Source organism: Barbatula barbatula (assembly GCF_947034865.1).
Source record: "Barbatula barbatula genome assembly, chromosome: 1".
NCBI lineage: Eukaryota > Metazoa > Chordata > Actinopteri > Cypriniformes > Nemacheilidae > Barbatula > Barbatula barbatula.
In genome coordinates this window covers 4,795,167-4,817,695 of record NC_136766.1, presented here as the reverse complement: position 1 = coordinate 4,817,695, position 22,529 = coordinate 4,795,167, and the positions used below count along the sequence as shown (strand labels likewise).

Below are 22,529 nucleotides of genomic sequence, written 5' to 3'. Positions count from 1 at the left end.
GTTCGTGTCTTACTGTTATTATCCCCATTGGGGATTTTTGTTTTTGTCTTTGTAATAAATCCGTCTTTTGTTAACCCCTTCCCTTCACAGCCATGGACGGTGAGCAGTGTCTCTTGAGGTCTCAGCAAGCCCACCTCCTGTTCGGGATGCATGAGAGGGACTCCAATGTGCTCGAGTATGCCTGGGACTTCCTGTTAGAGGCGGTGGAGATGGAGATCAACGAGGAGGAGCTCAAGCTCATTTTCAACAGCGGCCTTGTTGAACCCCTCACTGCCAGGGATACCCTGGACAACCGGAAACTGTCTTCGATCCCGGAAGGGTGTGCCCTGGGTATTGTCACTCTGGGGCCCGCAGTACCCCCCTTCTCAAGCTCCAACAGCTTCGATCCACCATCAGCTAGCCTCCGTGGCAGGTGTGGACGGAGGGAGTCGTGGGATTCCCCGATCCGACTCCTCCAGCACGGAGCTAGTTGGGCCCCCCACCGCTTCTCTGCAGCCGGCCACATGTCCTGTTGGCAAGTCAAAGGAGAAGCTGAGGAGGGGGCACCCCCCAGTCCTGCCCAGCCGCAGGGGCCCAGTCCTGCCCAGCCAAAGGTACCCAGTCCTGCAGAGCCACAGGCACCCAGTCCTGCCCAGCCGCAGGTGCCCAGTCCTGCCCAACCGGTGACTCAGCCGGCTTTCCAGCCAGGGGGCGTTCATTAAGTGGGTTCTGTCATGGTTCTGCCCTCTCTTGCCTACCCTAATCGTGTTTGTTATTTTTGCCCCCTCCTGGGAAGTGTTTTGTTTTGGATAGTTTTGTTATAGTGTTTCTAGTTTGTGTCTTATTGTTATTATCCCCCTCGTGGGTTTTTGTCTTTGTTAAATATCCGTTTTTATTAACTCCTTCACTGCTGCCTGCAATTGGGTTCTTCCACACTGACCGCGACAATAAACAATTTAAAGTATTTTTCATGAAATTGTGTGAGCTACTATATTTATTATGCACCAGCAGAAGTTATAAAAACAAGCTTCTGAATAAATTATAATAAAAACTAATGGCTGTGGCCAATAAAAAATGGCACACTATGAATCTATTAACTTTCTGGATTTTGTAAGGCGCCTTATTGATTTGGACAAAGCAATACTAAGAGCCAATGTATGCCACTGTCTTCTATCAGTCTGAAGGAACAGGACAGGTTTTTCAGTATAAAATAAATAGTATAATTATAATATAATAATAATTATAAGAATCAAATTATTAAATATATAATTATTACAATTATAAATAATAATAATAAATACAGTAGACCTAAATATTTAGTAATATTGTTGAATAATATAATACAGTTATATTTTTGTATAAAAACTATACATTTGATAAATTAAAAACTAAATAAATATGAATCATGAGAACAGTAATCAATGTTCACAAGCATTTATTTACATTAGTATTCAAAAACATATGACTTACATTCAAAAATAATAAGTACAATGATTTACATAATTAAATTATATTTATTTTAAATTATAATAAAAGTGAAATGAATAAGTAACTTTTTGTTTTATTTTTAGATTTCAAATTTATTGAAGATAAAGAGCTGTTTCTTGCTTTGTTCACTTTGTAGTCAAACTTGTTCACTTTTTTTTTTAAATTGTTTCTCAGCTCTTTGGTGGTTTTCACATCTATAAGATTGATGAGGACCAAAGCCAGTTCTCCAAATTACAGGACATTGAAGTTTTTTACATTTCCAAGCGAACTTCATTGAGGCCTTCCTGATTGGCAACGACCAAAGCTACTCTTACCAGTCTCTTCAGGAATGGTTTCGGGATGCTGAGTTTGTTGTTTTCGACATCTCATCCTGGCGAGCCGTTCTCAAGAACCTGTTATCTATCAGTGGAGCAGAATGGGTGTATTCAAGTAAGAACTTCCATTTCCTTGCTGTTTTGCAAGCTGGAATACAACAGTCTGCAAAAACATGAGATTTAAGACAAAGTTAAAAATGTTTATTTTAATATTTGCATATAATGGCCACGTTAATGTTCTCAGAATATTTATATCTATTTGCATACATATAGTAAATAATGGATTTATTGTAGAATAGATCAACAGAGTTTTATTGCAGAGTGACATTAAAAAAACATTCATCAATGGATTTCAACAAAATCTGGAAAACATGAAAATACATTTCAGAAATAAAGACATATGAGCAATAACTATGACTATAGATCCCACATTCCCAAATATTTGTAAAATAAGGCCTTTGAATCTGAGAGCAGAATCGGCTTTTTGCATTCTAAGAGCAAAATCGATACATATAATCAGCGCTATAACATAATCTACACTTTTTTCATAAGTAAACATAAAGGTAGACTAAGTTATACAGACGATATGATGATGACCACAATTCAGAACAAACATCTGAATGCACATGAGTCATTTACACAAAACATTTGTGTGTCATTTGTCCTCATAATTTACTGTAGCTTTCATTAACATTGTGAAACGTTTTGTCACATTTTATTTAGATAATGCAAAATATTGACATATTGTGGCAGTATACTGTATATTACAATAAAAACAATTGTGATAAGCCTGTCCGTCTCTGAACATCCTTAAATGCTGGTTACATCCCTGATTATTTGGGCCAAAAATGGGAAAAACTCTTGGGGTGGTTTCCTGCACAGAGTTTAAGAATAAATCCCAGACTAAAAATGTTAGCTCTGTCTAAACTAACAACGACTTGTACTGACACATCTTCAAATACATCAGTACCATTGTTTTGTCTCAAAATGCACACAAGTAATGTGGTTTTGTAAAAAATAACTTAATTTAAATAAGGCCTAATCCTGTTTTAATTTAATCCCTGTCCGGGAAACCAGCCCTTGAAGTTCATCATAAATAGTGGAAAGAACATTTCCAGATTTTTTTATTAAACATTAAAAGGCACCACTTTTTACAAGTGACCATATTCTACTATATATCACCGTAAAACAGATAAACAATAAACGTTCATGCTAAATTCAGAAAGAAAAGTCAAAAAGTCTGTGAAACCGAGTTCAAAAGTCTCTTGAGACTCGGTCTGGTGTGCCATCCTCTCTTATTGGCAAACCTGTACAAACTCCCAAAGAGATCAGGGAATAAAGCCATCAGGTTGATGTTTGCTGCTTCATCTGGGCTACAGAGAGAACAAACAGACCAACAAAACAAGTTGTGACACACAACATCACTAAATTATTGTGTAAATAACTTAATACTGTGCATGACTTACTAATGCTCGTGCAGGTTGCGTACAAAACGCAGCAGGCCCAGTATATTCTCAGGAAAAGGTTTCTTTTTACCCTCTAATTTCTGGACAAGCTCAGGAGAGAACTAAAGAAAATGATATTTTACTGATGTCAAGTAAAGGTTGTATCTTTAATGAAGATTATCAGGAATAATGACCAGGCCTAACCAGACATCTAAAGCGATCACTCTTCATACATGACATGGACTGTGTGGTTACTTACTTTATTTCTCCATTCAGAAAAGCTTTTTCCTATCGTGAATTCTTCAATGGCCTGAAGCAGCTCCTCGTCAGCATTAAGATACTTCTCTGCCTCTTTCTGGATCCCCATTTTTTTAACATACTCCACTTTCCTGGGAGGATTTCAGAAACATTACCACAAACACCATACTTACGATGACTATGATTACTAAGAAAGAAAATTATACATTTGTGTTTACTGTTTTTAATACGGTTTAACTATTGAAGAAAAACCATAGTTATACTTTTCTAAAGGCTGTTAATAAGTAGGGATGCTCCGATCCGATATTCGTATCGGGTATCGGCGTCGATACGTAATAAAATTCTAGATCGGGTATCGGTGCAATTTGTCACCGATACCCGATCTGACATAAAATTTGTGCTAGACGATGTAAAAGTTCATGGAGACACCGGCGCTTAAACTCTCTCGTGGGCGGCTGCGCATTGCGCAACGTGCGACATCATACGCTAGCAACGTGCGACATCATACGCTAGCAACGTGCTCTGTACGTAGTGCACGTGAACAAGTGAACATATAGCAGCGAACAGCATGGAGCGAGACAAAATATCTGTCATTTGGAGTTATTTTACAACAGCTACGCCAATAAGTTCCACCGCTTTCATTGTTATGGATGGGCAACCGCTGTCCGTCGTTGCGAATAATGGCTTCAGACTCCTTATAAACCACCTGGAGCCGCAGTACGACACGCCGAAGCGTAAATATTTAACTCTACCTTGAACTGTACCGAAAAGTCAAAAAGCAAACACATATCCGAAAAAATTAAAGATGTCAATGCGGTGAGTTTTACAACAGATATCTGGAGCTGCGACGTGTCCCCTGTATCGCTTTTAAGTTTAACAGCACACTGGTTGGATGAGAATTTCGATGCCATAAAATGCCATGTTAAATGCAACAAACATGTGCAGTTTTACTCAGCTAGGGAAGCTAGCGTTTTATTCATCTGTTTCTGTGTTGGATGTTAAATTTTATTTTCTCTAAACTTTAGTTTAGTTAAGTGGACTTTGCTTTAGTGACTAAAGCATTAAAAAGATCTGATTCATGTTACTTTGAATATCTAAAGCAGTAAAGCTATTACTTTTTTGCTCAATTTCAGCAGCTTTTTTTTTGCGAATTGATTTTTTAATTATTTTTGCACTTTCTTAAAAATTATTAAGAGATTTTGTTTCCATTTATTTATACCCGTTTATCAAGCTAGTGAAGCTGTTGTTATATTCAGCTGCTTAATTTGCACTTTAATTTTGAATGTCTTTTGTCCAAAGATAGTGAACACTTTTGTTTTATTTTTCATTTGTTTTGCACCGGTGCTGGTTTAATAAACTATTTACTAAATTTGTGAATCATTAGTTTGTTATTTTGTTTTACGGGGTCAGGAAATTTATGTTAAGTCGAGCCTGATGTCTTGCACAGCAATGCACATAGTTTATTAAGTAATTGTGCACTTTAAAATTTTTACCTTAGTATCGGATCGGTACTCGGTATCGGCCGATACTGAATCTCAGGTATCGGAATCGGTATCGGAAGCAAAAAAGGTGGATCGGAGCATCCCTATTAATAAGATATCTGCCGTACAACACAAGTTAAGACAGGCACATTGGCTTGATTAAGATTTCTCACCTATGTGCCAAATGTTGGTAGGCTAAGTGCATGTTCTGAGATCTGTAGGTGTGATGTATTTTGAACTATACCTTTCATCATTCCAGAAGAAGGGGTGCGCAAGTGTTTGATCAACAGTTGGTCTCTTTCCTGGATCTTCATTGATCATCCACTCCACAAGATCCTTCGCTACATCATCCTCCAGGTGCTCCAGTTTATATTTTCCCTGCAGAATGTTGTACTCACAGGCAGCACCTTTGCCGAATGGATGATGGCCTCTCGAGAGAATGTAGTACACTAACATCCCAGCAACCTTAAAACAGTTGACACTGTTATCACTAGAAAGGGATATTTCACCCATCAATTCTTTCATAATGAACATGTCCTCACATCATTCAAAACCTGTTTGACTTTCATTCTTCTGCAGAACACAAATTAAGATATTTTGAAGAACTAGGAAACCATTGAACATTTGCCAAATTGTTGACAATTCTCAAAATATCTTCTTTTGTGGTCAACACAAAAAGAGTAATATACACATTAGATTTGATAAATGATGACATTTTTGGTGAACTATCCCTTTAAGTGAATTCATTTTTGACTCACCTGAATGTCAGAACTTCTTTTGTAGCCACTGTTGCTTTCTTCATCGATTGCTTCTTTCGGCTTCCAGAATTTAGTTCCAGCGATGCTTGTTCGTAAAGTGGTTTCACTCTGTTTCAGTCTACGACTTATGCCAAAATCAGCCAGTTTAGCTTTGCCTCTTATGTCTGTGAACACCGTAAAATGGTCACAATCATAAAAACGATTTTATATTTAAATGTACATGCTGGAGTCAGCTCATACCAATGAGAACATTCTGGGGTTTGATGTCCCGATGAAGCACTTTAGTTTGTTGGCTGTGTAGGACTTGTAAACCGCAGAGCACTTCCCTCACAAGTTCTTTCAAAACACAAGTCCTCTGAGAGCCTTCGACCGGTAAGTGATCTTGGATGTATTCCTCAAGTGTGTACTCACAAAGCTGAAGAATAAGGTATCCAAAGTTGTCATCTTCTGCAAAGTCTATATAGCGCACAATAGAAGGACTATCAAGTTCTGGAAGTCGCAAAAATGTCTCCTCATTCTTGAGGTCCTGGTAGTTGGACTTAATCATTCGTTTCACAGCCACCTCTGTGCCGTCATCTCTCAGACCGAGGAAAACTTGTGTTCCATCACTTCCTTTAGCGATCTTAAATTCATCAGCGAGAACAAGAGTGTAACTTCGTAATTGAGAGGTTTTGCTGGCATCAATTTTAGACAGTTTTTCAAATTGTTCCTTCCAGCGACGACTGATCGGATGCCACCGTCTTTCTGCTGGAGGATTATCAACATGTGGTGTGAAGGGCTGCACACTTGACTTTGTCTCCTCGGTGGAGACTCGTATCTCTTCATCTTCCTTCTCCCCTAGTTGTGATTCCAGCTCTTGATGATTTTTCTTTTTCTTCTTCTTCTGTTTTTTTGTTGAAGAAGAAACTGCGCTTTCCTCACATATTCTATTCACTGCACTGAAACTTGCAGGATTTCCAAGTGATGTATTTAGTTTTTTAAGTTTTTCTTTCATGATTTCATCCATCTTTATTTCAGCAGCATTAAGTATCCTCTCTGGTACTGGAGACAATCCACACTTTGCAACAACTTCTGGAGCAAAGTCATTCACCTGAGCAAACACTCCATAGGTTGAAAGACTAATTTGACTTGAATTAGATTTTGTAAGAGGCATTAGACCGTTGCATATATTTTCATATACAGAATGACTTATATTTAGTTTCTGCTTATAGGTTTTTTGCATCATGACATCAAGTACTGTTGGTATTAACTGATTGACTCCCTGTGCATTTCCAAAAGGCTGGACACTGTTTATAAGAATTGGCACAAGTTCATTGAATATTTGAGGAGAAATCATTTCACTGACACACAAAGCAGCACTTAAGCAATTAAATGCAATTGCCAAATAATTCTTCCTAGAAATTCTTGGAAAGCGCTTGATGGCGTCCTCAATGTATTTGTCTGTACTCTTTGTATCTTTTAACCACTTGATGGCACTCTGCTGATATTGCTCTGCCCCTGCACCAATAACACTAAAGTACTCCTCAAACAGAAGAGTATGAGTAAAAGGATGCTCTTTAAGGAAATGTGCCTTATAGATGCTGAAAACCTCTGTCTGGGTTTTTTTAGAAACAGCACAAGAGAAAGAGAAAAATATCTGTACCATCTTAAAATCATCATTCTGAGAGGAAAGTCGATGAATCATGTCATCCATTTTTTTGTCAAGCGGTGGATTTCGTCCATAGTTCCTTGAAGCTAAAGCTCCAGTCTCCAGGAGTGCTTTGACAATGTCACCACGGTTGTGATCAACAGCAAACTGCAATGGAGTGAAAATCTGTACATCAAATCCATCTGGGTCAGCTTTTGCTGCAAGTAATCTTTTCACGAGACTCAGTGGAACTCCAGGTGTAAAGCCAGCGTAGTGTAGAGGAGTATTTCCATTTGTTGAGTGTTTGTTGGGATCAGCAGATTCTTTAATAAGATAAGAGCAGATTTCTTCATTCCTGCATATAACTGCTGCTGTCAACAGTGTGACATCATCATTCCAGACTTCAGAAGAGTAAAGCCCATTGATGTCCTTTCCTTTGATTAATTTTTTTAATCTCTGTAATTTGTTGTCTATGATGCATTGTATTAGGGGATCTGTTTTTCTGGCAACTACTGGAAAAGGAAATTGAACTGGAAAAGGTAATTGGATCTGAAATTCCATGGTTCTTCAAATATGAATTACAGTCTGTTAAGAGAAGCATAATAATGTGCATTAGACATTGAAGGCAGTAGGCCACTTCACAGACAGCATCAGTGCGAGAGGTTGAACTTGATTCTATTCATTTAGTGTTCTTTGATCGATGGATGTCATTTCAAATTTTAGTAAACACATAAAAAAACTAACTTATAAATAAATGACGCTGTAAAAGGTAGTTGGAATAGTTTTTCTTGGAAATATAATAAATACAACCTGTCGCGATAATCAATTTATCGAATTTATAGCGCGATAAATAAACTTGACGTTGAAAAGTCGTTCCAGATAAAGAAACATTGTTTTTCATTGCTCATTTGGGCAAGTGTATTTTTAATTGACCACATTATGACATACAATCGTTCTGCCCTCTCCATGGTTCACATTACAAGGGTTCTGCTTACCCTAAACTTCATCATAACAGCTTGTAACGTAAATCAACCAATTACAATTGAGGATTGGATGTGTCTGCTTTGATTTTTTATATTGACACTCCAGTTATTATTTACATTCCAATTTCAATGTCCAAATATTATATTAAAAAGTATTTGTTCTGTAAAAGGGATTACTTGCAATATTATATCCTTACTTAATCAGTGGCATAAAATATTTATAAAATCACAATAATATCGACTATCGCAATTATTTCTGATGCAAGTAATCGCCAAAGCAAAAGTTATCACGCGACACGCCCGAGTACAGAAAATGATTTTGGAAACGATTATTAAGAAGACATGTTCAAAAATGTATTAAACAACTGTAAATAACAACACTACAGCACTCGCCTTTTGTGTGTGGCTTTACAATGAAACTTACAAGTAATTAACATGTAAAGGGACCCCCATAACAAGTAAAAAATAGACTTAGGGGGGTCCCTCAGGTATTTTTTTTGGAGTAAAAATTATAATGATATTGACAAATGTGATTAAATTCATGCAATGGATTTGTTAAATTATGTGAATTAATTATTTACAATAATTGATATTAAGTTTGTTTATAGGCTAGTTGTCATGTCACTTTAAATTTGAAATGCCAAACCACCGCTCAATGTCTTTTTTCTTCACCAAACCTGTATTGATTTGATCCAAAATACAGTAAAAGCCTGTTCTTTTATGCAAGCCTGTTTTGAATAAATGTAGTTATGCATATTATGATCAAACATATTGTGTATTTTGTATAAATTGTATATTTTCAACACAAACCCCCACACCCACAAAAAAAGCTTTATGGTGGGGACCCCCCACAAGACTTGATTCAATTCGGGCACTGGATAAAAGCGTCTGCCAAATGCCTAAATGTAAATGTACAACGCTCCTGGGCCACAGGAAAGCTCACGTCGAACCTGGCGGACACGTCTATGCCCCTTCACCTGTTGCTCCACCCTTTTAAGTCAACATTATCACAGATAACCTCATTTCCATGAGAGGGAAAAGTTCAAAAGTGGAGCCTAGAGCCATTTTTATAGTTACGTATTAAATTAAACTTACTTTTGATAGCCGCTTAAATACAGTTTAACCACAACTCAATGGCGTTTTGGGCTTAACATTTTGTAGTAACTTATACAGTAATATACGAGTAAGGACTAACGTTAATAAGACTAAATAACACCCAATATCACGGTATTCCTCAGAGCCGTATATATTTGCGTTATATCACTTGAAATCAATCATTGATGAGATGAATAATCGGTTTGCACGTTAAAATGAAGTCACTCGTATCCGCATGACCTGAGGGAAGCACAGTCAACTTTTACACACTAGAATATTAATGTTTAAAATCAAAAGCGAAAGCTACAATATACTTTACAATATAGAATATACTATACTACAAAACGAGCACCAAAGAGCAAACAAGTGTGAAATACTTGCCTTTGAGTTATATAATGTTGCAGTCAACATCTATATGATTCGCTCACTGTGCCGCGCTCACAAACCGATCGATCGGGCAGATATCACTTCAAAAGTACCGCGAGAGCATTTCGAAACAATACGCTGCATGCTGCTCTCGCGGTACTTTGATGACGCGCAGTCGGCACGCCTACATTCAGAAACGAAACTAATCTTCCGTATCCGTCATCTGCGGTTGTTGCTATGGGATACAGCCACGTCCGAAAGTGTTGCAAAATCTCGCCATAAAATTACAATAAATGATATTAGCTAACGTCTTCACCCACCCAGCCCTAAATCTAACCTTACAGTAATAACAAAATATGAATCAACTGTTTTCAGCGTGATAAAAATTGTGCGGTTTGAAGTGCGCATGCCCAGTGGAGGTAGCGGTCTCGTCATCTGCCCTGTCCTCTCTCTCCAAGTACACACCTGGCTGCTGCCTGTAGTACGGGGCGGGGCTACACGCGGAGGCATTTAGAGGGTTTTGCATCTGAACTCTTCACTTGTTTATAAATAACAATCAAGTTCATTATAGAAATTATAAAAAAAACTGTCTATAGACTCAACGTGAGGCGGAAGTGATGCATACTGAAGAATCGACGTCAGTACTTGCGTTAACCAATAAGGCGAGGTCAGGGTGAGACGGCACATAGATCCGCCCTTAATATTACCCCAACCATTAACCAATGAGAAGCGTATCAAATAAATAAATCATAAAATAAAATTTGTGCAACATTTACTTGACTTTACTATCCTTTAAAGCATTTAAGAAATACATAAAGAAATACAAACCCCTTTCCTTCTTTATTAAAAAAAAACTTACTAACCTCACTATTCTTAGCTTTGTAAACTGTGCTTTAATGGACTAGTTTTGATGTTTTTATAATTGCTTCCAATGTTTCCTTATCTGTAAGTCGGTTTGGATAAAAGCGTCTGCTAAATGATTAAATATAAATGTAATGTAAATAATTTACTATGTTAATTTAATCTTACCCTCCAAAAACCCAGAAAGCTTGTCCTATTCTACAGGCATTTAACACATTTTTTGTTATTTTTTTTGTTTTTTAAATACTTGGTTACAATTATTGTTTTGATCGTAATAGCTGTTATTCAATTAAAGATATTTAATATCTAGTAATTTTTAGAAATATAGTTAAATAGCATAATACAGTTATCTTGTTTTATAAACACTATACATTTGATCATTTAAAAACATTGATATTAATATGAATCATGAGAACAGTAATCAATGTTCATAAGCATTTATTTACATTAGTATTCAAAAACTTATTCCTAACATTCAACGAATAATACAATTTTCCCATAATCAAATTGTATTTTTATTACATAATGCTAAAACTGAAATGAATACGTAACCTTTTGTTTTGTATTTAGATTGAAAAGTTATTGCAAATAAAGAGCTGAATCTCATGCTTTTAAAGGCTCCTGTCATTGTTTGGAGTTGTGTTGTATTGCAGCTTGCAAAACAGTAAGGAAATGGACCTTCTATCAAAACAAGTCAGACATTCAAATTATTTTCCACAAGTACAATTTTAAGTTATTTACATTTAAGCAAAAACTCTCTATCAAAAAAATTATGTTTAACCTGCATTTTAGGTTTAATGTTTGATTTTAATCTGCAAAATACCTTTTCTAGTAGCATTTGTATGAGCGTTTTAAAGGCTTGTGCTTTTGACATTTTCCCTGTATTTTAAGCATAAAAGTCTTGCTGAACATGTCCAGGTCAAGAACGTAGCATCACTAGAGTTATTCCATTTAAGCAACATAATAAATCAATACGAGTAATAGAGACAATATTTGGGTGGGTTTTTTTTATCCATAATATTGTCATAAAAGTGAAGCTTAACGGTCCAGTGTCATTTTCTAAATGTGCAACATCTTTTGATTTTAATGTCAAATTGTGCCTGGAACAGTTCATTTATAGTCAGAAGATTTCACAACTAAAAATGAAGTTTTGATTTATTATACTCTAAAAAGATGATAAAAGTGCCGATTGATCCACAAAACATTGAAACTATAAAGGAAATATATTCTTGTTAAGGTTTGTAATGTCACTTAAGTTAAAAGAATTGCATTTGTCACCCGTATCTATATTTTAAACGTTGTATACATGCCTTATTTTCAGCCATATCATGCATGGTATCGCAGTAGAGTTTTGAAATGTTTAGAAGAAAGGAGAGATTTAGATCTTCAGTTACAGGTGACAAACGCAAGCAAAAATTTAGCCATCTGAGCTCCACACGGTCTGCAACATTTCAAATACATCACAACGAAATCTGTCAGGACCGATCCAGAATCAATATAAAATTACATATGATAATGGTGAATATGGTAATAGGCATAATACTTATTTCTGTGAACTTCATAATGCCAAATTCACTTTTCTTCCCGGATCCCATAACATACACCCATAAAATATGAGGCCGTGTCCACAACAGCACTTAAAGACTCAGATCAATGATGATATGCTCAAAGATCTGCGTGCTCCCCTTGAAACTGGAAGCAAATATAAAGTCCCTCCGGTCGGTGGAGACCACAGTGAAGGAACGCGGAGCCTGAATGTAGACTTCCTTGAATCGCTCGAAAATCTTTGTTTCGTTATCCCACAGATAGATCTGTGAGAACGTGTAGTCGCTTCCTAGAGCCAGGTAGAATCTTTCTTTGAAGGAAAACGGTTGCAGGATCATGGACCCTCTTGAAGGAAGAGCTTGAACCTCGGAGAAATCCTTAGCGGTCCAATGCAAGACCTTTGAATCCCCGATGTATCGTGTCATGGCCAGATACAGCTCCTCTTTGATCCGGAAGGCCTTGACGGCAACCACGTCTTCCATGTTGGGAATCTCCCCCTGTAAGTTAAACTTCTGGGCACTCTTGCTCCACTGGTAGATAACAGGTACTTGAGAACGGCTCGCCAGGATGAGATGAGCCTTCCCGTCCAAATCAACAAACTCAGCATCAGTATCCCGAAACCATTCGTGAAGAGACTGGTAAGAGTAGAAGCCCTTGTCGTTCCATTTGTAGAGGGTGGACAGACCGGCTTTGGAGCTGTCGGCGATGATAAAAAACCAGTCGTTGCCAATCAGGAAGGCCTCAATGTCGTTCGGCTTGGAAATTTTTGAAACTTCAATGTCCTGGAATTTGGAGAACTTGCTTTGGTCCTCATCAAACTTATAGATGTGAGAACCACCAAAGAGCTGAGCAACAATGACAAAGACCTGGTCCTGGATGATCACAGACTTGCAGGCAACGATGGACTGACCTGCGATTAATGAAAACAGAAACAAAGTGAGCAAAGGCAAGATTATGTTATGTATTTCCATAGGATATTAGCATATTTTTACCTGTGATGTTGTCAAAACTCCTGAAGTTCATTTCGATGTGGTCCCATTGGAGAACCATGCAGCTCTCGATGTTTGGAGCAGCGATGGCCACATACACATCTTTCTTGTGGGAGAAGGTGTCGATGGACAAAGACTCAGTAGACACAGAATGAAGAGGAATAAAATCTGGCCAAAACATGTTAAAGTTAGATTTGACCCACTACAACCTACACTTTCAGCGACAAAAAAAACATTTTTGCTAAATGCTCATATAGGATCAAATATACAGATATTTATATTGTCCATCAGCTCTTAAAGGGAGACTTCACCCAAAAGAAGAAATTCTGTCGTTTATTTACCCTCATGTCATGCAAAATTGTATGATTCTTTCGTCAGAGGAACACAAAAGAAGATATTTTGAGAAATGTCTCGGTGTCTTTGTGTCCATACAATAGAAGTCAATGGGGCACCATGTTGTTTGGTTACCAACATTCTTCAAAATATCTTCTTGTTTGTTCTGCCGAAGAAAAAGGCATACAGGTCTGGAATGACATGAGGATGAGTAAATTATGACATTTTCATTTTTGGGCAAACTATTGCTCTAAAGGTTCAGTGTTTAAAATTTAGCGGCATCTAGTGGCACGATTGCGAATTGCAACCACAGTTTAATCCTCCTCTCCCTTTCGAAGCATTACGATGGCTGTCACAGAACTAATGTCGTCACATTTTGGCTTCTTTGCCAAAGGAGATAATATTTTTACGAAATGCGCTCTGTAGAGCAGTTTGTATGTTTAGGGCTACTGTAGAAACAACATGGTGAATTCCATGCAAGGGGACCCGCGCTGTATGTAGATAGAAATCGCTCATTCTAAGGTAATAAAAACATATCGCTTCATTATGTAAGGTCTTTATACACATCTAAACACATAGTTATTTATAATATATTGCATTTCGGTCAATAGATCCTCCTAAGAATTACACATTGGACCTTTAAGAAAAGTTTTATATGTTATTGTTTCTCTTTAGTCAGTGGGTAAAAGAAAAGAACATCAAAACATGGTCTGACTCTGAAAAGTCATTCACACACACACACACACACACACACTCTTTCACATACCGGTAGAGACACACTCATTATGTAAGCTTGCCATGTCATTGAGCCGTTTGCCTTTCATCTCTTCAGGCCCGGCACAGAGGACGTCTGAAACGGTGGCATTAGTGCTCTTCAGCCACAACATCAACCACTTCGCTCTGCAGTCACACTCGAAGGCATTGCCCCTTAGATCTCTACAAGAACATATACAACCAAAGATCACCACAATTGTTTTTTTTGTTTTGTTTATAAAACATGTGGAAATTTAGAGCATTCCATTTTGCTTAAAAAGTTTAAATAATGTTAACAATATGTGACCCAGACTTTGAAAACCAGGCTAAAATTATTGAGATAACAAGTGTCAAAGTTAATTTCACTATAATTTAAATGTATGACATGTCATTACTCAGTCAACAATAAAGATATCAATGTTATATTTTCAAAGAATGTTCTTTATAGGATGATTTTATGTACAAAACAACAAATCACCAAAAATGACTTTAGCTGGATTTTCTCAAGCAGGGTCACATAGTAATGATTTCTTTGCAAGCACAAAAAAGAATCGATTTTTCTGTATGGATTTGCATGTAAAGAAAGTTGAAACTCACAGATCTATCAATGAATCCAGATCTATGAATAGATCTCGTGGCAAACCTTTAAGGTTGTTGTTTGCCAGAGACCTGTGAGAAGAAACCAAACACGTTACAGTACAATACAAAACAAAAAGCATTAAAAATGTTGCAAATATAAAGCAAAGTTCCTGACGTACAGGTGGGTCAAATCCCTGAGTCCTCTGAAAGAGTATTTTGATACGGTCTCAATCTTGTTGTTTTCGATAAACCTAGAAAATGAAGAGAAATCGGATGATAAAAGATGCCTGATGATTAAAAATATACTATAAACAGTACAGTGAAGAACAAATTGTTCTCAAAAAAAGGACACTAAGAAAAAGGAAGGTTAGGTTGTCTGCAATGTTTGTTTCAGTCAGGATGCTCTGCCAGGTTTGAGAACCACTTTTAATAGTCATGGAAATTTTCAATTACAGTAAGTATATCATATAAATAATCATTTTATGTGAGAAATCCGTAATGTTCTTTATGTAAACAAATACTGTAAAAAGGTCACACATAACCCTCACAGACCTCCAATTTCTATGGCAACAATACTGTAGAATAAGGGATGCACGATATATCGACAGCCATATCGGTATCGGCTGAAAATGTTATATTTCGGTATCGGTATCGGAAACCACGCTAGTCACAGTTAAAATACAGTAGAGTACTGTTTTTGTGTCGTGATCATTAACTTATTGTTGTTAGCAAAACATCGTTGATGTAGGTAGAGTGTGAGTTTTATGAATGTGTAAATTATAGGAACAAAAGCATACTGGTTGAAGCCGACCGCTGTTTGAATGTGTTCAGTCTCAGAAAACTTTATATTAATATTAGGATACTGTATATCGGCTAATATATCGCTTAACTTCTTACAATGTTAAAGAATAACCAGTTATCGGACAAAATCCTTTGGATGAGACGTTAAACCGACTCTCTGTGGTCAATAAAAACCTACTATCCTGGCCAAATTTGCCCATTCGCCTGTATACATCATGGCCTCCTAATCATCCCCATATGTTCCAATTGGCTTGGTAAAGTATTTTCTCCACCAATAAGCTGGTGTGTGGTGGGCGTTCTGGAGCAATATGGCTGCTGTCGCATCATCCAGGTGGATGCTGCACATTGATGGGGGTTGAGGAGATCCCACCCTTCAATGTTACGCAATTTGAGGGCCCAGAAAAGCGCTATATGAATGTAACCTATTGTTAAAATATACATATCGGTGCATCCCTAATACACTGTAAAAAATTTACTTAAAAAAATAAGTTACCTGGTTGCCTTAAAATTTTAGTTAATTCAACTTTAGTCAACTCAACGAGAAATTATTAAGTTAAATAATATTTTTAAGTTGAATTAACATACAATTTTAAGGTAACCACCAAATTAAGTTGAACCAATAAAAAAGCTAACATTTTTGACAGTGTATAGAAATATATCTAAATTAAGTGGGACCGTTTGAGAGCTATTAAGAATTATTATGAATATAATTCTAATACAAAAAAGCAAAGAGCTATAATGATCAACACTTACAGGTACTCCAGGTGTGAAAGGCCAGAAAATGCATCATCCCGTACTGTAGTGAGAGCATTGGAGTTAAGCAACCTGTCAGTGATTTAGAGAAAATAGGTCAGAACACAGTAAACAAAGTTGAAATGTTTTGACTGAATCCAAAGTCACTCAGACCATGATGTGTGCCGTGATAAACTCAGAGACTTAAGACACTGTATGCGTACAACACATTTGGCAAAAACTCAAATCAATACTTTCAGTGATGGTGCAGTTAGTTCATTTTGGTTTTGCACTCTCAGGAGTAGACCTGTATCTCTGTGTCAGTACATCAAACCGCTGACATCACGAAAGCCTCCAATGACGGCAAACACAAAGTCACAGCAGAATGTACCGTATCTCGTCTCACAGCGTCAGAGAGAAAGTGTGAAACGTTCTCTGAAAGCAAGTGCACTAAAAATCTCTCCGTAAAAAAAACGGCCCCTGACGTTCAAAGGAAAAGATTTCCATCAAGCATTTAGTTGAGAAGTACACAGTAGGTAAATAACCGATGGATCAAACACAAACCTGGTGTTCACACTGTTCATGAGAATGCAAGCTTTCAGGGTTTTGAAGCTTGAGGGCTGATCAATGGTACTTTAAGCAAATCTTTTTAAAATAAACAATTAAACTCAAGAAAAATGAAAGAGAAAAGCAATCCCTGTCTGAGGCTATCCAACACTAGCATTTATACTCGATAGTCCCAACAGACGACATCAATATCGCAGTAATAATATGAGGCTATTCATCTTCTACCGTGAACAATGATTGAATCGCTTATTAAAAGTGGGGAGAGCTTGGAACATTGTAACGCTCGATACATGTAACATAAATAATTATTTAAATCACACATATGGATTTAAATTTATTCCAGACAGATTCAGAAACCATTAACACATGTATATACATATTTGCAAGCTTATTAAAAAGTCCCATAAATGTAATCCTCAGTGCTAATTTATTAAAATGATGTGCAATTAAAGAAATAGTTAGATCTGACCATGCATTTAACCAAAGCATTCGTTTTTAGATCTGATTTGAAAGCCACAAAACATTCAGCTGTCTAGACGGTTTAATCAGACGCAGAACCCTGGCCTGGAGTTAACTTCCAGTCATATTTTTTATTATATTTATATAAATATTTTATTGAATATGAATTAAAACAATTAATTAAATGAGAACTACTCAACAGTTATTGATTCCTTGTGGGGGTTTACCGGAAGTTAAGTTTGGGCCCCAACACCGGTTTATAGCCTCCGGCAGTCACGTGACCTATTCTGTTTATACCGACATCCTGGCAGGCAAGGCCACCCAGGAACGAATATGAAATGAATGGCGCCAGCATGAGTTTCAAGGCAACAGAGTTCACTGCGCACTTTAAAGGCAGAATACATGATACCTTAAGGCGCTAACTTTAGCCTGCTAGCACTGAAATCATGATCCCACCCTCCATGCGAATCGCCTTCCTAAGCCACGCCTCCTCCAAACCACACGTAAAGAATTACAATCTAAACCAAAACATTCTTATCGAAGCATGTACATACCTGTCCAAAATAAATAGCAAGCATTTTAACCTGCTTTGTTGTCATTTGAATGGTAAGTCAACTGTGTTGTTAGCTGACGTGAATAACCTTAGCTGTATTGTTTGTAGGAAACATGGCTACAGTACATCATTGATCTTGCAGGTTAAATATTCCCAAAAAAACAAAATGACCCTCCAATGAAGCCATGGGTGGTTATGAGACACGATGGGGTTGTGTTAGGCGCCCACTGCGATTGCACAGCTGGACTAGGCAAGTGCTGCTCTCATCTGTCTTGTTTAGGATTTGGCAGCATAATGACAGAGAGGAAGAGATAGCGGTGACATGTGTGGGTTAGGGCCTGCCAAAATGGCGGAGTTCAGATTGCGTGACGTCAACCTCCGAGGCTCGAACATTCTATTACACCGTGTGGGAAAACTAGTTTAGTGTATGAAGGCACAGAAAGAAACTCTGCATTTGAAATAATAGATACTGCGAGGTACATTTTCCATTACTGCTGCATTATCTTTCCTTAGATATCACTTTAGTACCAAATGAACACCACTGTGGATTATTATTCTAGCCTAGTCAGGTTTTACAGGTTAAACCGGGTAGCAGTTTGTTTGAAAATCCTGTTACTTGTGTATTTACAATAGTCTAACCGAACCTTAAACCATTTTAAGTATATTACCAGTATTTTGCTGGCTAAGCAACCACACTGTAAGAGCACATACTGTAAAAACTAATTTGTCCATTAGAGGATCAGCTGACTGAACCTGATGGATGTTAAGAGGCTTCCACAACTGCGAAGCAGAAAGTTTGTGAGAAGTGCCCTTTCCGTGGATCAATATGAAGACATTTAAGTGCACCCCTGACCCAACATCATCTCAGAAAGGGCTTTACTTACAGTAACTGTAAGGACGGGATGTGAGCGAACATCGCCTCCTTGACGTCTGAGAAGGTCCCGTTCACAATACTCCTGCAAAAACAAGAAGTTGGTAACCCTTTCCAACAAGGTCTCATTCCTTAACATGGGAATGCATTAAATACCATTAACTAACAATGAACAACATATTCACAGCAATGCGTCCTGTATGTAGCCTATGTTAACAAAACCATATTGTGACGTTGCCAATATATAAATTACAAGCACTAATACATAGGCCTACAAGTTGATGCTTTATTAGGGTGATTTATGGTAAAGCTGGACACTTTTTGTGAATGGGATGATTGGAAAAGTGTCCCACTTTACCCAATTCACCCTGCATATACAGTATATATGAAATCATGTTTATTATTATGTTTTCATGTTATTTATTTATTGAGTATTATAGCTTAAATCAAAAGAAACCAATTGCAGTCTGATTGATAGTCATTGGAATGCACAAAAAAAATTGTCATTTTTTTTAAATGGAGTCGTCTCATTTTGGAACCAAAATCTTCATTTATATATATAACAGTATGAAATACATCGGTCCTAAAACGCAAAAATGATGTCCCCCATCATAGCTTGGGATGCAAATAAAAATGGAGATATACAAATATGTAGACTTACAGTGAACTGACATCGTTGGGAATGAATTTCGGGACATGAGAAGACCCGACGCAGATAATCGACTCCTTTGAGCAGCTGCACGAGAAAGGACATTTAAACGGCCTTTTCGCGGTGTTCGCCGACGGCATCAGATGCAATAATACCGCCGATAAAATCACGCAATGTTTGATGACGATCCCCATCTTGCTCGTCAGGTTTGCATGTGTGAATCGGGAACAGATCAAGAAGACATCCACCCTGCAGCATGAATGCAGCACTCAAGCGCCTGACATCAGCACATCGTCTCCTCGCGTTTTATTTATTTATTTATGACCCAATATCGGCGAATGCTGGTCGAACAGCCAATGTGGATCAACACAATGATGTTGGCCTTTAAAGATGTGAATAACCACTGAAGAAAACAATAGAAACCATCACATATTGTCATACGTTTAATGGTTATAATGCGTATTCTAATGGAAACTTTAACGGGTGTCATATGGTAATATAGCCACCTGGGTTTTATTTTTTGGATGTTATGTGGCAGATGGGAACCAACAGAACACCATTAAATAATACTTATTTATTATTAAATAATAAAAAACACACATATACATTTTGTAATGGTTTTAGTAAACAACTGTGTTTGTAATGAAAATCACGCAGGCCGATATACCATGAAGCAGTCAGTAATCCTGAAATATGACTCATTATTTACAGACGTACTCTTTGTCTAGTATATAAAAGGCATGTTTAGAGAATATTTAAGAGAGGTCTATAGAAAGACATTTGCAGCACCATGGACAGCTCCTGAAATCTCTCGCTGTTATTTACCATCAACAATACTTCATACTCCACTTCTTTCATACACTTTAATGGGAGTGAAGTATGCTGAACTGCTTTCAATGCTATTCTAAGCTATTTATGTCAGGTGTTTCAAAATAATGCACACTGACAACTTGCTTCAACTATTCTTTAGAGTAATAATTCACTCAAAATGAAAACTCACCATCATGTCATTTCAAACCTGTATCTCTTTCTTTCTCTCCCTCTTTCTTTCTTTCTTTCTTTCTTTCTTTCTTTCTTTCTTTCTCTCCCTCTTTCTTTCTTTCTTTCTCTCTTTCTCTCTCTCTTTCTCTCTCTCTTTCTCTCTCTCTTTCTTTCTTTCTTTCTTTCTCTCCCCTCTTTCTTTCTTTCTTTCTTTCTTTCTTTCTTTCTTTCTTTCTCTCTTTCTCTCTCTCTTTCTCTCTCTCTTTCTTTCTTTCTTTCTTTCTCTCCCTCTTTCTTTCTTTCTTTCTTTCTTTCTCTCTTTCTCTCTCTCTTTCTCTCCCTCTTTCTTTCTTTCTTTCTTTCTCTCTTTCTCTCTCTCTTTCTCTCTCTCTTTCTCTCTCTCTCTCTTTCTTTCTTTCTCTCCCTCTTTCTTTCTTTCTTTCTCTCTTTCTCTCTCTCTTTCTCTCCCTCTTTCTTTCTTTCTTTCTTTCTTTCTCTCTTTCTCTCTCTCTTTCTCTCTCTCTTTCTCTCTCTCTCTCTTTCTTTCTTTCTCTCCCTCTTTCTTTCTTTCTTTCTTTCTTTCTCTCTCTCTTTCTCTCTCCCTTTCTTTCTTTCTTTCTTTCTTTCTTTCTCTCTCTCTTTCTCTCTCTCTCTCTCTCTTTCTCTCTCTCTCTCTTTCTTTCTCTCTCTCTTTCTTTCTCTCTCTCTCTCTCTCTCTCTCTCTCTCTCTCTCTCTCTCTCTCTCTCTCTCTTTCTCTTTTTCTTTCTTTCTTTTTCTTTTTCTTTTTCTCTCTCTCTCTCTCCCTCTCTCTCTCTCTCTCTCTTTCTTTATCTGTTTTCTCATTGTTTCTCTCTTTCTTTCTCTCTCTCTCTCTTTGTTTCTCTCTCTCTCTTTGTTTCTCTCTCTCTCTCTTTGTTGCTCTCTCTCTCTTTGTCTCTCTCTCTCTCTCTCTCTCTTTGTCTTTGTTTCTCTCTCTCTCTTTGTTTCTCTCTCTCTCTCTCTCTTTGTCTTTGTTTCTCTCTCTTTGTTTCTCTCTTTCTCTTTGTTTCTCTCTCTCTCTCTCTCTCTCTCTCTCTCTCTCTCTCTCTCTCTTTCTCTTTGTTTCTCTCTTTGTTTCTCTCTTTCTTTCTTTCTTTCTTTCTTTCTTTCTTTCTCTCTCTTTGTCTTTGTCTTTGTCTCTCTCTCTCTCTCTCTACACAAAAGTATTTTGTTAAATGGCAACCATTCACTTGCATTAGTTTTTTATCTGTACTGTGGAAGTGAATGGGTGCCGGCGCTGTACGATTACCTCATTTGTTCAAAATATCTTCTTTTGTGTTCTGCATAAGAAAGTCAAGCAGGTTTGAAAATAATTATGACAGAATTTTAATTTTGGGGTGAACTATCCTGCTTACATTTGGCTCTCTGCGCTTACAATAAAAGCTTTCACCATTCAGACATACAAATGAAAAAGACTAAATTCGGACCGGTATATGTTTACTTCAGACATGTTAACACAGATATCAGAACCAAGTCATCAATACGGTGGTTGATAGTTGAAAATGAGTATGTGCAGCTTGAGGGGCTTACAGAAAAGAGCATTGTAAGCAAATATAGTGATGTCAAGTGAAACACAGAAGGAATAAGGATATGAACTGCATGATGGGAAATAGAATATATAAGGTATGCATTGTAAGAAAAGCACAGGCTGATCCTACATATCTAATAGAAATGCTGCTGTACACAGGAGTGTGTTGTGTGGGTAAACGCTGATTCAACACCACAGAGTCAAAAATAGCACCACAGAGTCACACAAAGCAGAACACTTTGCAAGATGTAAACAGTGCTCCATAAGAAGTTACGGTTTTAGTATTTACAGTATATCAAGTATTACATCTTAAAGATATTTGTTGCTTGTGTAAATGAAACGGGAAGTTTTTCCGGACCAACCAGCATGTCAATAAAGCGTTTTAAAGAGCTACAGTTAAACGGTTTTAACCAGAGAAGAACAGATCAAATGTATGTATACCATTTTGATTTATGTTATTATTTTTCCCATTAAAATAAAACTAATTCTTTCTA

The 22,529-nt window shown here is 37.2% G+C and overlaps 2 protein-coding genes across 2 annotated transcripts; both read right to left on the bottom strand.

Annotated features, from left to right (window-relative positions):
- Positions 1–1,967: 1,967 nt before the first annotated feature.
- On the bottom strand, positions 1,968–9,905 carry LOC306900204 (uncharacterized protein). The gene is made up of 7 exons (XM_079466970.1): positions 9,810–9,905; positions 5,964–7,935; positions 5,724–5,887; positions 5,210–5,430; positions 3,486–3,615; positions 3,248–3,348; positions 1,968–3,154 (listed from the first exon to the last, which is right to left on the bottom strand). The coding sequence occupies exons 2-7, from the start codon at positions 7,909–7,911 to the stop codon at positions 3,013–3,015; spliced, it is 2,706 nt and encodes a 901-aa protein (XP_079323096.1). The 5' UTR covers positions 7,912–7,935; positions 9,810–9,905; the 3' UTR covers positions 1,968–3,012.
- Positions 9,906–11,077: 1,172 nt separating this feature from the next.
- Positions 11,078–19,779, bottom strand: lgi2a (leucine-rich repeat LGI family, member 2a). Its single transcript, XM_079476415.1, has 8 exons — positions 19,499–19,779; positions 18,851–18,922; positions 16,409–16,480; positions 15,034–15,105; positions 14,873–14,944; positions 14,289–14,458; positions 13,193–13,357; positions 11,078–13,110 (listed from the first exon to the last, which is right to left on the bottom strand). The coding sequence occupies exons 1-8, from the start codon at positions 19,678–19,680 to the stop codon at positions 12,293–12,295; spliced, it is 1,623 nt and encodes a 540-aa protein (XP_079332541.1). The 5' UTR covers positions 19,681–19,779; the 3' UTR covers positions 11,078–12,292.
- Between the last annotated feature and the right edge of the window lie 2,750 nt (positions 19,780–22,529).

Excerpts from the sequence above, each read along its gene's own strand:
- LOC306900204 (XM_079466970.1), bottom strand. The coding sequence starts at position 7,911 with ATGGAATTTCAGATCCAATTACCTTTTCCAGTTCAATTTCCTTTTCCA. Across the intron at positions 3,616-5,209 it reads TTCTTCTGGAATGATGAAAG|GAAAGTGGAGTATGTTAAAA; the intron begins GTATAGTTCAAA and ends AAATCCTCCCAG. Across the intron at positions 3,349-3,485 it reads TTTCTGAATGGAGAAATAAA|TTCTCTCCTGAGCTTGTCCA; the intron begins GTAAGTAACCAC and ends CATTTTCTTTAG.
- lgi2a (XM_079476415.1), bottom strand. The coding sequence starts at position 19,680 with ATGGGGATCGTCATCAAACATTGCGTGATTTTATCGGCGGTATTATTG. Across the intron at positions 16,481-18,850 it reads ATCCCGTCCTTACAGTTACT|GTTGCTTAACTCCAATGCTC; the intron begins GTAAGTAAAGCC and ends AATCACTGACAG. Across the intron at positions 14,459-14,872 it reads CTGGATTCATTGATAGATCT|AGATCTAAGGGGCAATGCCT; the intron begins GTGAGTTTCAAC and ends ATGTTCTTGTAG.